Source organism: Chiloscyllium plagiosum, chromosome 1 (assembly GCF_004010195.1).
Source record: "Chiloscyllium plagiosum isolate BGI_BamShark_2017 chromosome 1, ASM401019v2, whole genome shotgun sequence".
Taxonomy (NCBI): domain Eukaryota; kingdom Metazoa; phylum Chordata; class Chondrichthyes; order Orectolobiformes; family Hemiscylliidae; genus Chiloscyllium; species Chiloscyllium plagiosum.
This window is the reverse complement of record NC_057710.1, coordinates 140918106-140936849: the sequence shown is the minus strand read 5'-3', so window position 1 is coordinate 140936849 and position 18744 is coordinate 140918106. Positions and strand designations below refer to the sequence as shown.

General features: G+C 39.7%; 1 protein-coding gene across 2 annotated transcripts in view; it reads right to left on the bottom strand.

The window, feature by feature from the left end:
- tll1 (tolloid-like 1) overlaps positions 1-18744 on the bottom strand; it is a 327452-nt gene that overhangs the window by 75829 nt on the left and 232879 nt on the right. For both annotated transcript variants that reach the window (XM_043698508.1, XM_043698500.1), the window contains exons 11-12: positions 13209-13311; positions 10793-10909 (exon numbers count right to left, since the gene is read on the bottom strand). In XM_043698508.1, coding sequence (XP_043554443.1) covers positions 10793-10909; positions 13209-13311 — 220 coding nt within the window. The remainder of the gene's footprint in view (positions 1-10792; positions 10910-13208; positions 13312-18744) is intronic.

Below are 18744 nucleotides of genomic sequence, written 5' to 3'. Positions count from 1 at the left end.
ATTTCCAACGCCCCTCCTCCAAGTCCCTCCTCCCTACCTTTTATCTTCTCCTGCTGAACACTCTCTGCTCATTCCTGAAGAAGGGCCTGTGCCCGAAACGTCGAATCTCTTGTTCCCTGGATGCTGCCTGACCTGCTGTGCTGTTCCAGCAATAAAGTTTCAACTTTGATCTCCAGCATCTGCAGACCTCACTTTCTCCTCGAAGATTTCAACCTACTGCGAATGACTCTTCATCAGGACTATCAGTAGTGAGGAGAAAGTGGGGGCAGGGTGTCACCTGTTCTGTATGTAATTGTCTAAACTGTCATTCATTATTGTCATGACATCTCAGTAATGCACATTAAAACATACGAACATTGCAGCAAAGATAGGCCATTCAGCCCTTTGAGCTTGTTCCAACATTCTCAACCATGGCTGACCATCTACCTCAATGCTATGTTCTCGTGCTACACCCATACATCTCTCCTCCTAATGTAGTGCTACCATTTGAGGAATCTGTCTGATAAACTTCCATTACATTCACACTAGGGCAAACGTATACTTCCTTAGACAAGAGGAAAAACTCCAGCTGCAGTCTCACCAATGTTCTATGAATTGAAGCAAGACTTATATGCTCCAGTACTCACAATGGATGAAGCAAAATCATATTAAAGCTGTTGTGACTGAGATTCTAGTTCTGGATGTAGGTTTTCTCACTGAGCTGGAAGGTTAGTTTTTTGGACGTTTCATCGCCATGCTAGGTAACATCTTCAGTGAGCCTCTGGATGACGTACTGGTGGTATAGTCTGCATCCTATGTTTTTGTATTTGGGTTTCCTTGGGTTGGCAATGTCATTTCCTGTGGTGATGTCATTTCCTATTATTTTTCTCAGAGGGTGGTAGATGGGATCCAAGCCAATGTTTTTGTTAATACAGTTCCTGTTGGAATGCCATGCTTTGAGGAATTCACATGCGTGTCTCTGTTTGGCTTGTCCTAGGTTAGATGTGTCGTCCCAGTCAAAGTGGTGTCCTTCCTTATCTATATGTAAGGCTACTAGTGAGAGTGGGTCATGTCTTCTTGTGACAAGTTGATGTTCATGTTTTCTTCCTGCTTATCCAACGTAGTGTTTGTTACAGTTCTTGCAAGGTATTTTGGAAATGAGATTAATTTTGTTTGTTGTCTGTATCGGGTCTTTCAAGTTAATTAGCTGCTGTGTTAGTGGGTTTGTAGGCTACCATGATGCCAAGCGGTCTGAGTATTCTGGCAGGAGAAAGGTGAGGACTGCAGATGCTGGAGATCAGAGCTGAAAAATGTGTTGCTGGAAAAACTCAGCAGGTCAGGCAGCATCCAAGGAGCAGGAGAATCGACATTTCAGGCATAAGCCCTTCTTCAGGAAATGTCGATTATGCCCGATACATCGATTCTCCTGCTCCTTGGATGCTGCCTGATCTGCTGTGCTTTTCCAGCAACACATTTTTCAGCTGAGTATTCTGGCAGTCATTTCTGAAATGTCTTTGATGTAGGGGAGAGTGGCTAGGTTTTTTGGATGTGTTTTGTCTGCTTGTTTGAGTTTGTTGCTGAGAAATCGGTGGACTATGTTCAATGGGACCCGGGTGCCTGCGTTTTTGTTTTTGCCGTTGTTTACCTATTATTTAATTATCTATGCTATCTAACTATGTGATATGCCTATATTGTTCACAAGACAAAGCTTTTCACGATGCCTCGGTACACATGACAATATATTTAATTCAATTCAATTCAATTCAAGTTCTACTGCGACATCTAGGAATGGCAGTTTGTTGTTGTTTTCCTCAATTTTGTGCTAGTAAGGGTATTATTGATGGTCTTGAAGATTTCCTCTAATTCTAGGACGAGCCAAATACAGACATGCACGAGAATTCCTAGAAGCATGCCATTCCAACTGGAACTCTGTTAACAAACACATTGACTTGGAACCCATTTACCACCCCACTGAGAAAAAGAATAGGAAATGACATCACCACAGGAAATAATGTTGCCCAACCCAAGGAAACCCAAACACATAAATAGAAAGTGGACTACACCACCAGTGCTTCATCTGGAGGCTCACTGATGTTACCTAGGATGGTGACGAAACATCCGAAAAATGAACCTTCTAACTCAGCAAGCAAACCTACAGCCAGAACCTCAATCTGAGCTACAAATCTTTTCAAAATTCGCTAACACCTATGGGCACAATACGCTAAAACTGGCCCAAAAATGGGAAACCAATGCCATCTGACAAAGCACCACCCATGAACAGCTGTACTTCCTGCACGAATGCCTAAGGAAACAGGTACTAGCTAAATGTCTTCAATACAATCCTCCCCTTGAAACCCCGCTAGTCAAAGAGTAGTTGAGTAAAACAGCCACAGAATGCTTAGGGAAATGATTAATGATACCCACAACAGACTCCGTAAATACAACTGGGAAATTTTGCACCAAAATCTTTACTCACCATGAATGGACAGACAGTACAATAAGCCATAGCCATTAGACAGTGACAAACATTGAAAATGAAAAAAAAACCAGGCCTGCAGAAAAAAACTAAACTTACACAAAATAATAACACTGACAACACAGAACATGGATAGAAAACTTATCTGACTGACCCTTAACAGGCACTGAAAAGGCAGTTTTAGTAAGAGGATTAAATTACAACTTCCAGGATGCGGATAACAAAGATTTCTTAGCAGCGATAGAAACAACACTGAAAGACAACCAACTCAGAAGAAACCCAGCAAACCATCAGACAGTCGCACCAACATTAAGCAGGAAAAAGGAAGGAAATCCAGAAGAGGAAAGTGATAGAAAGACTAAAAAAAATAAAAACATTGTTATCCTACCTGCAGACAAAGCATGCTTGACAGTCATTTTAAATCAAAGAAACTACATTGAGAAAGTGAATGCTCTACTTGCACACTTATCAACAAGTGGTGATAGACCCGACACCACAACTAGAGAACCGAATCACAGCCTACTCAAAAAACTTCAGAAATCTGGAGAAATAAATAAGACCGACTTCCAAAAAATGAAACCAGACAGATCCAACACACCACACTTCTACAGATTACCCAAAATTCACAAACCAGGAGCCCCTCTCAGACCCATGGTCTCACTACCTGGACCATCAACTTACAGATGGCCAAGGAACTACACCAATGACTAAAACACTTCGGAGAAGACTCACACCACTCCATCCACTTCACCTAAGAATTCCTGAAGACCATCAAAGACACCAAGATAGAAGAGGATGAAATAATGATCACCTTTGATGTAACAGCCCTGTTCACATCCATCAACATCAATCTGGCCAAGGAAACACTGACTACACTTATAGACGAACCAAAGTCGCATACACCAAACACCACCAACTTCATCAGCAAGGACAATATCGTCAAGCCAGTGGACCTATGCCTTACCACTCACTTCACCTTTAACAACAAAACCTACAGACAAACCAACGGAACACCCATGGAATCTCCGATATCAGGGTTCTTAGCAGAGGCAGTAATGCAGAGACTCCAACAAACAGCTCTGCCAACCATCCAACCACATTTTGGGTCTGCTACATGGATGACGCCTTTGTTACCACTAAACAAAACTAATTAGAGAAAACCTTCAAAACCATCAATAATACCCTTACTGGCATAAGATTCACCAAAGAGGAGGAACACAACAACAAACTGCCATTCCTAGATGTCACAGTAGAGCGAACAGCCAATGGGGAACTTCAAACCAGGAAAACAACACATATGCATCAAATATTGAACTACAGAAGCAATCATCTCAACACCCACAAATAAAGCTGCATTAAAACTTTATTTCAATGAGCCACAACACCCTGCAGCACAGAGGAACTACGAAGAGCAGAGGAAAATCACCGATACAGTGTATTCAAAAAGAACGGGTACCAATGAACACAGTCCGCCGATTTCTCAGCAACAAACTCAAACAAGCAGACAAAACATGTCCAGAAACCCTAGCCACTCTCCCCTACATCAAAGATGTCTCAGAAATGACTGCCAGACTACTCAAACCCCTTGGCATCATGGTAGCCCACAAACCCACTAACACACTAAAACAGCAGCTAATGAACTTGAAAGACCCTATACAGACAACAAGCAAAGCTAATGTCATTTACAAAATACCTTGCAAGAACTGTAACACACACTACATTGGACAAACAGGCAGGAAACTAGCCACCAGTGATGTCATCATCTCATGAATGAATGAAAACATTTTGGGGCTTAGCAAAGGTAGGAAATGTTCTCTAACTACTGAGCATTTTTTTCTCATGTCAGGCAAGTAATATTTTGAATTCAATACAAGCATTGAGTTTCAGGTTTGTTTTTCATTGTAATTAGATTGTCTAATGATTAATTTTGAACTCATAGACCCGACACCACAACTAGGGAACCGAATCACAGCCTACTCAAAAAACTTCAGAAATCTGGAGAAATAAATAAGACCGACTTCCAAAAAATGAAACCAGACAGATCCAACACACCACGCTTCTACAGATTACCTAAAATTCACAAACCAGGAGCCCCTCTCAAACCCATGGTCTCACTACCTGAAACATCAACTTACAGATGGCCAAGGAACTACACCAATGACTAAAACACTTAGGAGAAGGCTCACACCACTCCATCCACTCCAGCTAAGAATTCCTGAAGACCATCAAAGACACCAAGTTAGAAGAGGATGAAATAATGATCACCTTTGATGTAACAGCCCTGTTCACAACCATCAACATCAATCTGGCCAAGAAAACACTGACTACACTTATAGAAGAACCAAAGTCGCATACACCAAACACCACCAACTTCATCAGCAAGGACAATATCGTCAAGCCAGTGGACCTATGCCTTACCACTCACTTCACCTTTAACAAAAAAACCTACAGACAAACCAACAGAACACCCATGGAATCTCCGATATCAGGGTTCTTAGCAGAGGCAGTAATGCAGAGACTCCAACAAACAGCTCTGCCAACCATCCAACCACATTTTGGGTCTGCTACATGGATGACGCCTTTGTTACCACTAAACAAAACTAATTAGAGAAAACCTTCAAAACCATCAATAATACCCTTACTGGCATAAGATTCACCAAAGAGGAGGAACACAACAACAAACTGCCATTCCTAGATGTCACAGTAGAGCGAACAGCCAATGGGGAACTTCAAACCAGTGTCTACAGGAAAACAACACATATACATCAAATATTGAACTACAGAAGCAATCATCTCAACACCCACAAATAAAGCTGCATTAAAACTTTATTTCAATGAACCACAACACACTGCAGTACAGAGGAAAATCACCGATATAGTGTATTCAAAAAGAACGGGTACCAATGAACACAGTCCGCCGATTTCTCAGCAAAAAACTCAAACAAGCAGACAAAACATGTCCAGAAACCCTAGCCACTCTCCCCTACATCAAAGATGTCTCAGAAATGACTGTCAGACTACTCAAACCCCTTGGCATCATGGTAGCCCACAAACCCACTAACACACTAAAACAGCAGCTAATGAACTTTAAAGACCCTATACAGACAACAAGCAAAGCTAATGTCATTTACAAAATACCTTGCAAGAACTGTAACACACACTACATTGGACAAACAGGCAGGAAACTAGCCACCAGTGATGTCAACATCTCATGAATGAATGAAAACATTTTGGGGCTTAGCAAAGGCAGGAAATGTTCTCCAACTACTGAGCATTTTTTTCTCATGTCAGGCAAGTAATATTTTGAATTCAATACAAGCATTGAGTTTCAGGTTTGTTTTTCATTGTAATTAGATTGTCTAATGATTAATTTTGAACTCCTTGATGCTAGTGTCTGATATCAGCAATCCATCCACTCCTTCCCAATCTCAGGGCCTCATTCTCATCATTAAGAACAACTTTCCTCGTGGTGAGAAATTGACAGCTGTTTGTTATTCCGCGTTGCTATGGTTGCGTTGTGTTGCTAAGGAGCCAATTCCAGTTGCTTGAAGCCCTGGAAACTCATTTCAGCAGAAGAATTTCCATAACAACTTATTATTTGGACCAGAAACCCATCCCCCAATTCTAAGCAACTCACAATATTTAGTATTAAAGAGAGTAATTGGGTTACGATAGGAAGTCAAAGGCAAGGATTAATCTGGCCACACTGACATCAGTTATCTTATCATGAAGTTCTCAACTCAGCAGTGAATCATCAGTAATGAAAGCAACAGAGATGAATTAAAATCAAGCTATTGGTAGCACTTACTGCATTCAACTTCCAAACTACAGGCTTCTGTTACTGTGCCACAGGATCTTTGCATTGAATTTTCAATTTTTCTAAATCAAACTGTTGGCACATCTTTAGAGTAGGTGGGACTTAAAAATGAGTCTTCTGGTTTGGATGTACGGACACTACTATTGCACTACAAGAGCCCCTATCATTGGACTTTTATTACAACAGACCCACTTGAAACTTGGGCAGTTACCAACAGTAAGTTGGAAATCTGGTGATCGGGCTGGAAGAAGAGAGAAATATTCAAATACAATCCTTGGCTTTTGAAATGAGGGAATGACTTATGTTGGGATTGGAACAGAAGTTTATCCTGAAAATACTTGGTGTGTATTGAAGCTCACATCTAAATCTGTCCAGGCATCCCTAAATTGTATCTTCAACAGCTGACAATTTGTTCATTTATTACCCATGTCACTTTTGTTGTATCTTTGACCTGCATCAGTGGTAGGATCTTCCTACAGGTTATTAATTTATCCTTTGGTGGCTATCTAATATGGAGAAGTAATATCTTTATGCGATGTGACTTGTGGATTATTAAAGAATTACAGTCACCACCTGGATAATTTTGGTGTGGAGATGCCACTGTTGGACTGGGGTGGACAAAGTCAGAAGTCACACAACACCAGGTTATTTAAAATCATAAGCTTTCAATGTGTTGCGCCTTCATCAGGTGAAGTGCAGAGAAGCTCACATGCACTGAATATATAGTCTGAGAGATAATGGCAAGATAATTCCTGGTAATTAAGAGTATCAACATTTAAGTACAAATAGTGACAGTAGAGTGTCGACATAGAATAACAGATCTTTGCAGGTAATCAAAGTGTCAGCAGATATACAAATGGTGTGAATAAGATGTTTACCGTTGAATACCAAGTGAAGGGTTGACCTATGAATCGAATAATTAAGAACACTACCCACCATGTACACAATACGTACTCATGCGACTAAGCCAACTTTGTCCTCCTCACAGTGCAAGAAGGGATGCCCCAAGGCATGGTATATTGGTGAGACCATGCAGACACTGAGATGTACACTGGGCAGCAACCACCAGACAGGGATGTTCCCTCCCAGTTGAGGAGCACTCCAGCGGTAAAGGACATTTAGCCTCTGATCTTCAGGCAAACATTCACCAAGGTAGCCTTCAACGTACACAACAATGCAGAATTGCCAAGTGGAAACTGATTGCGAAGTTTTGCACTCATGAGGTCGGCCTCAATCGTCATTTTGGGTTCACATCACACTACGTATACCCCACCATATTGTTCTGTGTAAAATGTTCCTAACTATCCTGTTTTGACACATTATCTTAATTACTTATTATCTCTTTGTACAGTTTTTGATTAATTGTTTCTAGTGTTAGATTCTCATCATGTAACTGATATCTAGTCATGTTATTCCAGCCAATTGGTTTGTCTCTAGCACCACCTTACTTTTGATTATTTGTGATTATCTCTCTGCCTTAATTAATCAGTTCTTAGATCATCCCTTCACTTGTTATTGAACTGTCGACACTTCATTCACACTGTTTGTATTAATCTGCTGACACTCTTGATTACCTGGAAAGACTTGTTACTCAACCTGTCGACACTCTGTTCACACTATTTGCATTTATCTGTTGATACTCTTAATTACCTGGAATTATCTTGCCATTATCTCTTAGCTTATGTATTCTGTCCCTGTTCCTCATTCCACTTCACTAGACGAAGGAGCAGCGCTCAGAAAGCTTTTGATTTTAAATAAAACTGTTGGACCTGGCGTTGCGACTTCTGGATAATTTTGCACAGACATGCGAAATAATCCTTCTGTAGTCACATTCAACTGCATACTGAGGGAGTGGAACGTTTTCCAAAAAAATGAATCTAGGCTTGCTGAGGGTACCATAATTGCCACATGTGTGCAGTCAATGATTCCTTAATTGCATGAATCCATCCACTGCAATGATGTGGGAGCACTTCTGATGTGAGTCACTCGTTAGTGTCAATTGGGTATAATATGTAGACCTGAAAAACACAGCATCACTCATTTGGGCGATACATTTGTGGCAGCAAATTGAGAGATCCAGGAGATTCACTGGCAGATTCCTGGTATACAACTGAATTCAGGGCATTTTTAACCTTGACTGCCATTAGCAATTCAAGTCCATCTGGTCTTCTTGAAAGATGTCCTTTGCCAGGAGGCTGCAGATGCAATGAGACACTTAGTCTCTTGCATCATTGTTTCTCCAAACTGAGGATACTGAACCTCTGCCTGCACATCCTGATTTGAGGTTATTGCTTTCTTCAAGCTGGAGTTCTGTGCCCAGTGCTACTAATCTGGAGAACAGTAAGTTATGGACTAGGCCAGACCACTCAAAACATTCTTAAACAGACAGCCCAGACCATAATTTTGCAATTTGTTTCAGTAAGTTTACAGTGAAAATTACCTGGAGTACGTTAGCTGGGTTGACTATCAGATTTTAAAGCAGACAAAAATTTATTCACAAAATAATGCAATGAAACACAAAGAACAAAGTAAAGAACTCCTGCAGAACTCAGTCTATCCAAACTAGACTTAATTATGCTGTTCCGAATATACATAACAGTCCCAATAAGCAAACTCCTTTAAAAAAAAGTGAAAATGGAACAAATGCTTGCAGGTTGAAATTAGAAGGGCAGAAGGAAGAGAGAGTTTCGCAGCCTGTTTCCACACAGCTGAACTCCTAGCTAGTTCTGCACTGAACTGTTCAGCTAGAGAGCTAACCACTCCCTTTCCATTATGCAGGTAACTTCTAAAACATGACCACTTTAGCCTGAAGTCTCATCTGTTTATGTACAAAAAAAAAGGCCTTTCAACATCCTTTTTCATCTCTGTACCAAACTAGTCACCTCGGAGCCAGGAAGGTTTTATGATCCCTCTGAAAAAACAAACAAGGATGTAGTATCCTTGATAAAAGGAACAGCTTTTAGAAAAAGGGACCAGCTTTGTGACAAGTACATTGTTACAGAGAAACAAACCAATATTTGGCGTTATTGCTACTTCTGGTGTTGTTGGTGTATTTCGATATGTCGCTGCTGTTGTGGTTTCTCAACCTGTTCCTCATCAAAAGTCTATTTTGTACCAGCGTATCTTTCAGTACAGTAATAGTGTCCCTAGTCTGGGCTAGTTGGGCCTGAGTTTAAGTCCCACCTTTTCCAAAGGTGTGTCATAACATCTGAACAGGTTGATGAAAGAATATCTAACTCCCACATTATAGGGATGGCTGGCAGCAGGGACGTAGAGCCCATGGTCAAAGCACTGAGATCAGATTCCCAGACAACTACAATGATCATTTGTCTTTCACACGTCAGGCGAGTAGCCATGCAATAGTTACAAAGGTTTTTCCAGTCAATTTTATTTATTAATTACTCAAAGTTATGGTCTCATCTTGTTGACTCCTGGCAAATTCCATACAGTAGAAACCCACACACTGGCAATTATCGCCAAAATCCTGACCTAACGCCACATTTGTTTGAATATTTAAATATTGAGCCTACCGGTTCACAGGGGTTTCCTGCACAATTCAAAATGCTCCCCTACAAAAGCTGGAAGTGTGCAAGATCAAAGCGGGGATTCTGACCCACCTACTGGTATATTTGTGGCCACTAAACTCTTTGTTTGGAACTGAACAGCCAACCATGCCAACTCCACTCCAAACACCATCTCTCCACAACCCCAGACCAATGCTCCTATCATATGTTAGAATCAGAGAACAGAATTAGTTCTGAAATTGCAATAGAAAGCTCAAATGCTGCGAATTCCTTGTTGTGCTTCTCTTGCAATAAGAACATTTCCTAACCCCATTGACTCCAGAAGTCCAAGGTAGCAATAAAAGCACACCATTCACATTCAGAGAAGAGGTTTATAGCACAGGATAACACTAAATGGTAACTGCCCATCCTTTAATGAGCAACACATGTCACATCAGCAGCCAATCAAAACAGAAGTGGTTGGGAACTACGAGAAGATTTAAGCACCAATCTAATAAATACAGAAGCATTGGTGGAGGTGCCATTGATTAGGTTGGTGTGAAAGACTTCAATGACACAATCTGAAAAAGAGCAGGGAGTTCTTCTAGCATTCTGAGCAACATTAATCCATGAGCAGGTCTGTTAATAATTTAGAATTGGTGGGAAATTGCTTTAAAATTACTGTTGCATTTGTCAACATAATGGCAGTCATGCTATCTTTTTGTGAAGGCTTTTGGAACATCCCAGGGCATAACTGTCACAAGTTCAACTATAGCGTTTTAGGCTTATCATGACCTCAGGACACTCCAAAATGCTCCATGAACATTGTTATTTTGAATTACAATCACTGTTGCTGATTTGCAAACAGAAAGATTCCTCACACAGCAAACAGCTGGCTGACTAAGTGAGAGGAGAAACTCCTGAAAGTATTTTTAAAGCAAGACATAAACAATTACTTTTAAACTAATGGCTTAGCATTTAAATGAATAATAACCAGCGATATAATTGAATGTCTACCTTCATACACTGCTGCAAAACCTTTTCCTACCCAGTTACTGCTGCTACGGAATTCTATCCACATTCTGCTGTCACTGGAAGTCAGAACTTCAGGTAGTTTATCACCGCAATACCTGCCTGGATTTAGAAATATTCAGATAAAACAATCAATACAACATTAAACCAAATTAAAATTACATTTATAAAACAATTAAATCAACAATAGACATAAGCACATGGGTATGTAATTTCAATGTAGATCACGCTACTGGTTGTTTTATGCATCATTGTGTTCTTTCTTGTCAACATTATTCTTGCTGGTGATCTCTCCCCAGAGATGTGACTAATTCTTAAAATTTTATTACACTGGTCTTCCTGGAGGAAATTGTAAAAACAATAACTGATTCATTTAACAATTTTTGGGTGTTTTTCTTGTCCAGTTCTGTTGGTTTTTGAATCTATTTTACTTTGTGCTGGTAAAATTACCAGGGTAATCAACATCTTAAGATCTCCTTGCTGAATTTTCAAAGTGTTTCAACAATATCCCTTCTTCTGTACTAATAATTTTTTGACAATGCTCTCAGTGACATCAGAGGTCTTTTTACTTAAAAATTACTAACATTTATAGGAAATGTCACTTTTAATGAGGGTATCTGTGGAGATAGCACATTGGGGAAAAAAAACTTCTTGTTTGAGCATTTGAAAATAGATAATAAAACATCCTACAATTATTGCAGATCATAATATCAATATTAAAAAGGTAATTGAATAAAAACATCAAGGAACATGCAACAAATGATTATAATGGGAAAAAAAGAGATTGAGTTCATGCCCATAAAAATACACTTAGTCTATGTGTAAAATAGGTTCATAAAGAAGAAAGTTTCAAACAGTTCTTTATTCCCATTAAATAATCCTGAAGATCTTTAATGGTGTGATTACATGCTCTTAAATGCAGTTATATTAATGAGAAGGGCATTACCCAGAATGATTTAATTGTATGAGTAACTGTTTATTTGTATTCAGCTGGTGGGTGTAAATGAAGGATTCACCGGTGGTCATAAATTTAGGTACAGGTTTTGTATCACAATGGTATCGCCCCTACCTCTGGGGCAAAAAAGTCTGGGTTAAAGTTTCATTTTTCCCAAAGGTGTGCCATAACATGTCCATGCAGGATGATTAAAAGAACTATCAGAAGTTCCTGAGAAGTAAGACCAGTTAGGGAATGGAAATGGCTGATGATATTTCTAACAAAACAAAACCAAAGAATGAATCTTGGCTACCTGCATAGTTATTTAGTCTAATTGTCCAATTTTAATCAGTCTTAGGTACTATTACCATCCAGTGAAAGGGGGTGGGGAAGCGTGCAAGGAAGGCACAAGTTAACATCATTCCCAAGACTCTCACACCTGGGTAAGGAGTACAAAGTCAGGATATTTACTGGCTCCACAATCCTGCTGACCTATGCCTCACTCACCCTATAACCTCTCATAAACCTCCATGCCAACCTGTGCCACTCCACACTAGACCCTATTCCATCTTAGAGCCAACTGGTGCTGACACTTTCTCACCAATTCAACCCTTTTGTCTTGCATCTACCATACCAACTCACCTAAGTATTTCCATGGGCAGACCTCAGGTCACATGCTGAGATGAAATAAAGGTAAAGGTCCTTAAAATCTATAACAGTTTCACAGTTTTTCATGACACTTGCAACAGTTTCTTTTTACAGTTCCAAAGGATTTAGCCCATTTTTATGCCTATTTTAAACCATATCAAAAAAATATCTGAGTTCTCCAAAAGGTGCCTAACCTCTTGAAAATGTTTCCCAGGACCACATCCTTACCTCTCCAAAAGGGTACTGACTATTTAAATAAATCCACATTATCCTACCTAGTCTAATCTCTGCATGCCCCATTTCATCAACTAGGTCATCAAATCACATGATGGAGTTGCTCATTATGGAGACAACTATCTCTATGAAACACAGCTAAGTGAAATGTGACCCATCCCTATGGATGTGTCATGTGCTGGCAGAACTTTTGACTTTGATGCTCATCCACCATTCTCACAATGAGGAGGAAGCTCTCTGTCATTGAAAAAAATCCAGTCCTTAACCACCCTGCAAAGTCACAAGGTTTGTAAGTAATCACAACAAGCATCTGCATTTCAGAATAAAAGATGATAGACAGCAAATGCCAGCGTTATCAAAATTTCAGGAATGATTAGGGAGTGGAAAATATTTAATTTTTTAAAAACATTTCTGCAATCTTCCTTTCTTCTAGGTGGGGTGGGGTAGAGGGGCAGTGGGGGGGTGGGGGGGAAGTGGGAGAAGGAAAGGGACATCTTATCATTTTCAGAAGTAATAAAAGGTTGCTGTTAAAACCTCAAAAATTTATGGCACAGCTAAATGTCCTAACTGGACAAAATTCAATACCAAGAAGTGGTGCCTTTCTCCAATAGCCATCTCGTACTTCTATGTAGTCATACCAGCACAGGCGACTCTTGAAGAGATCCATGGTTGTAAAATTCAAGACAATCTGGAACAGAAATGAACAGAATCATAATAATCTACCTTCCAAATTTGTAAACTGGAGAAATTAAACTTCATGTTGGATATCTTATTTTCTCACCGAATTAGAATAGAAACAAACCATCCTCAATCCTGAGGGACTGCCCAAGAGGAAGACAAGATCACCTAAACCTTGTGTCTGCACATATATTTTTAAGATTTTACATTTTGCGAAATTAAGTGCTCATTCATAAATGGATAGAGATCAGTGTCAGCAAGATGTCAACAGTGAAGAGAAAATCTAGGATCTTTTAAATTGGTCATTGAGGAGATCCAATGCAATATGGATAATTTCTGGCTCATGAACAACATTCCCAGGAACTCTAATTAGGTTGACATGCTAATCACAGAATTGTTACGGTACAGGAAACAGTCATTCAGTGCATAGTGTCTCTTTGGTGCCAATTCTCCAAATGACCATTTCCCGGAGTGGTGTTGCCCCATAACCCTGCACATAGATGGTTATTTGAAAAGAAATGAAGTATTTTTGAAGGGCATTAATGAACTTGCCTCCACCACACTGACAAGCAGTGCATTCCAGAGCCTCAGCTCTCACTGCATGAAAAAGCTGTTCCTCATACCAATACGGTTTCTTTTATCAATTACTTTAAGCCTATGTCCTCTCCTTCTCCATCTTTTCACAAGTGAGAACATTTTCTATTTACTCTATCCAGGACTCTCATGATTGAGAACATTTCAATAAGATCTCTTCTGAGATCTTAGCCTTCTTTCCTGCAAGGGCAACTCTCTTAGCTTATCAAATCTATCTTCACAACTGAGATTACTCAACCCTGAATCTATTCTCATAAATCTCTTCTGCACTCTTTCCAATATCTTCACATCTTTCCTAAAGTGTGGTGTCCAGAAATAGTTGCAACACTCCAACTAAGAACAACTAGTGTCTTATACAAGTTTAACATTGCTCTTATACTGAACATCCCAATAAATGAACCTAAGATATAATAGGTTTTATTAACTGCTCTATCAATCTGTCCTGTCATCTTTAACGATATGCACAAACCCACTCAGGTCCCTCTGTTTCTATACCTTCTTTAAACTTCTACACTTTAATTTATACAGTCTTCCCATGTTCTTCATACCAAAAATCTATCACTTCTCACTTCTCCAAACAGAACTCCACCTGCCACCTATTCGTTCACGAATTAAACTATAGCCTTTTGAAATCTTATATTATACTCATTATATTTCAGTGCACTCCACAACCATGTAACTACTGTCCCTTTCACTCCATCAGGTCTAAGTTTGCTTGCAAGTTGTTGTGCAACACTGTATCAAATAGCTTCAGGAAGTCTATGTACACCACATCAAAAATCATTGCTCTGATGCTTCTTCAAAAAACTCCAGAAAGTTAGTTAGACATCATTTTTCCCATTTTAAAAAAATCTTTTCTGACTCTCCTTAAATAACTCCACATTTGTCCATGTGAGGATTAATTTTGTCCCAAGTTATTGCTTCTCAGACTTTCCCAATTAAAGTTAAACTGAGTGGAGAGTACTTGCTTGGCTTATTCTTAAACTGTCTTTTGAAGAAGGGCATTGTATGTACAAACTTCAGACTATTTAATTGGAAAGCTGCAGTGAATTACAGTATTATTATTTTAGCCTCAAAAGGTCACAACAAAAATAACAAAGTTTGCGATGTTCTCCTGCGTTTGTATAGGATAATGTAAAATCTTGCCAGATGCATATCTTGAAGGTTTTCCACACAGCAGGAATTACTGTCCTTGTCTTCAAAGTAGCACTTAATCAAAAGTGACAATTTTTCAACCAAAACAAATGTTGGACTGGATTTTCAACATGTTGCTCGAGCATTAAATTAGCATTGTGGGTCAGTTGTCGAAAAGGACCGATCAATGGTGTTAAAAATTGCTGTGTGCCTAAAACGGACAATTAATAGTATGTCCAGGTGGCAAGTTAACTGTTCCAGGCTATTTATGTTCTCTTTTTCACAACATTCATCTGAAAAATTTTATAAAATTCTTGAGTCTTCGGAACATTGAAAGTTGTAGTTTCACTATCCTAATTAAGCCAAACTTGGAGGCTAAGGCAAAGAAGAAAGGGTGGGACTGATGATCAATCTGAAAGACAATCAACTCTGGAGATAGAATGTGTATGCAGTGCAAAGGGAATTCTTCTGTCAGATGGCAGTGGAGGGTATCCATTTCATTACTGACTGCATGAGAAGCCTTTAAGTTATTTGAAGGCAAGTCATTTGGGGAAGGTTGCAGGAGAAGAGAATTATAGGAGGTATCCAAGTGAATCAGCTTAACATTTACCATCCTAATCCAAAGTTTGCTTTATCTTGAAATCATTATGCATAGTACTTTCATATTTTTGTCTTGGCAATTTTTTGTGAATAAAGGGCTGAGCTTACAACACTGGCAATGTTTGGCAAGTAAGATGATGTGGAAATGTAAAACAATGCAGATCTTTATCCATGCACACATTGATATTAAGCTCTTGATGTCATTATTTATTTTCCAGTTGGTAGAATGAGTGGTCCCTGTGGTGAACATCAATATCATGGCATTTTTTTTTTGTAACTGAGCTTGGTTTTTCCCTCTCTGAAATCTAATAGGAGAGCAGTGACAAAACCAGCATCATGTTACTACAATAAACTTACCCAACAGCATCAGGAAAGGCCAAAAATGTAATCATATTTTGGTTTGTAAGTGTTAATCCATGGTCTTTGCCCCAAAGCGTTACGTAATTTAAGACACCGTCTTTAGATATTCTTATTTACTTCAAGCCTATTGATAAAGCAATTTCAAGTTGTAGCCCTGTTAAGCAAGCACTTTTTCTTGCAGTATCTGACATGTCTTTCTGATTCATTCAAATTAGTACTTATCCCAGTTCCAAGGCAAATCATTAGGCTGAAAAAAAATCACTCTGCGCACAACGGGCTGAGTTTGATTTTGTGCAATCCCAGCAACAATCCAGAAATTCAGAAGAACCCACCTCATTCATTTGAGGGCCACACACCACATTTTACATGGGGGGGTGGTGCAGGCAGATAACTGGCTACCGTTCCTATAAGGAACTGTTCACCCCAGGGAGTGATGGTTGATCTAAATGTTGGAAGGTCAGAAGGTCTAGCAGTGCCACTGGGCAGCACTGGCAACGACTGGGACTGCACTTCGAAGAACAGGACACCGTGGTAGGATGCTGTCTTCTCAACCAAGTAAATGGAACCTGGGGACACCAGGGCCAGTCAGGATAGGAGAGTGACAAGAACAGGCAGTGCCACTGCTGCGCAGACCAGGCAGGGAATTTGTGTGGACCAAATGGGATGGCCCAACCACCTGGAGGGGTTTCCAGATTTCACCTGGCAGTCTCCCCATACAACAGAGGAACTACTCAGCACTGATGAACTGGGCAGCAGATGTAAAATGCTTTACAACACAGTCCTGATCAAAAGTTAAGCTCATAATCTCTCAGACAGAGCTTTGGTCTTAAGTAGTCTGACTGCATGTATGATCTAGAGTTCAAAAATAAACTGGAACTCTTTCAGTATTTATCATCATTCTGATATGTCAATAGAATGAATATTTTTTCTCAAAAAATAATGCATTAACACTAAAACAATCTTTGTTCCCTAAAAAATCAGTTCCAATAGATGGGCGGCACGGTGGCACAGTGGTTAGCACTGCTGCCTCACAGCACCAGAGACCCGGGTTCAATTCCCGACCCAGGCAACTGTGTGGAGTTTGCACATTCTCCCCGTGTCTGCGTGGGTTTCCTCCGGGTGCTCCAGTTTCCTCCCACAGTCCAAAGATGTGCAGGTCAGGTGAATTGGCCATGCTAAATTGCCTGTAGTGTTAGGTAAGGGGTAAAATGTAGATGTAGGGGTAGGGGTATGGGTGGGTTGCACTTCGGCGGCTCGGTGTGGACTTGTTGGGCCGAAGGGACTGTTTCCACACTGTAATGTAATGTAATCTAATCTAATCATCTATGCAGTATTCTAAGTTAGATGCATTTTCACTGCAGTGACTGATTGCAGGACTCTGCCCTGAAAAAGGTAAGTTGATCATTACATTGATTAGAATTGTGCAAGCATTCAAATGATTACCATCATTTTCAACTGAAGAAAAAGGGAAAGCACAACTACATATTCAAAACAGAAGAAAAAAAAAAGTGTTTGAGAACTCCAGTGTCATTAAAAAGTGATTTAAATGATTTGAATATTTCTTTCCCATATAAAGCTCTTGAACTTGTTTGATTGACAGAACACCTGGAACAGTTTAGGAAAAAAATTCTGGTTTATCAGTTCCCCTTTCAGATTCCATTTTCTTTTAACATTTTCCAATATCTGCTGTCATATGCAATCAGTTATGAATGCTTGGCTGAATTTCAAAAGCATCAAAAATCACTTCCTTAGCAAATGGATGTGACTACATTTTGTCTGATAATTGAAGAGATAAGTCAATGGATTATTTGTCTTTGATGTGGAATAAGTGCTTGTTTGTTTTTATAACAGCATTGCCACTTCAGGATATTGTTTCTTTGTAAATGAATGAGGATGTTTTTCTTCCAGTATGAAAAATGTCAGAATGACAATGTCTATTTGAAAGACATCCTGGGTTTGTCATACTGGAGAGAGTGAGTGGGTGGCAATCGAAAACAATGGAGTGTATGGAGAAGCATGGTGTTGAGGTTCAATAGTGTCATATGAAATGGAAGGAGAGGGTGTGTTTGAAGACCTGATATTCACTATTACACCTGGCTCAATGTCCCACTGAATGGAAGTGGCACATTAGCCATTTGACCACCTCTATCATCCTTTGAGCCTGCTATAAACAGCATTGGGCCTGAATCCACACCCACTGGATTACCAGAGTGAACATGTTGAAGGTAGAGGAATTTTTAAAAGAGATGTGCCTGCTAAGTTAGGAAGTTTCTCAGTTCAATGTCCCTACCTCTTCCACGAAAATTCCGTCCTACACCTGCCAAGTGCTAACACAGTCAGCAATTAAACAATAAAAACTCCCAGAAAATAGTTTTTCAGGACAAAACTAAAAGAAGAGGAAGGTCAAAGCACTGAGTCTACAACTAGCACATTATCCATGTATTGGTTACATACCAACTCAACCTCAATGTGGTAAGTCTTTCAGCAAATGTTCATAACATAGGATATAATTTTGTAATCATTAAAGTAAATATCTTGATATGATAAATATTGCACCTTAAACATACAGATCCTATGATTCAAACTGATTAATTTGTGCGCTTGACTGAGCGAAAGCCACTGGCGGTGGGGGGGTGGGGGCGGGTGATAAATCATTCATGCACAGTTTCAGTCCATGCCTCCACCTGGAATTAGCACTATTAAAATGTAGAATGTCATGTTGCTTGCCTTAGTAGCAATAATGGATTACAGGAGG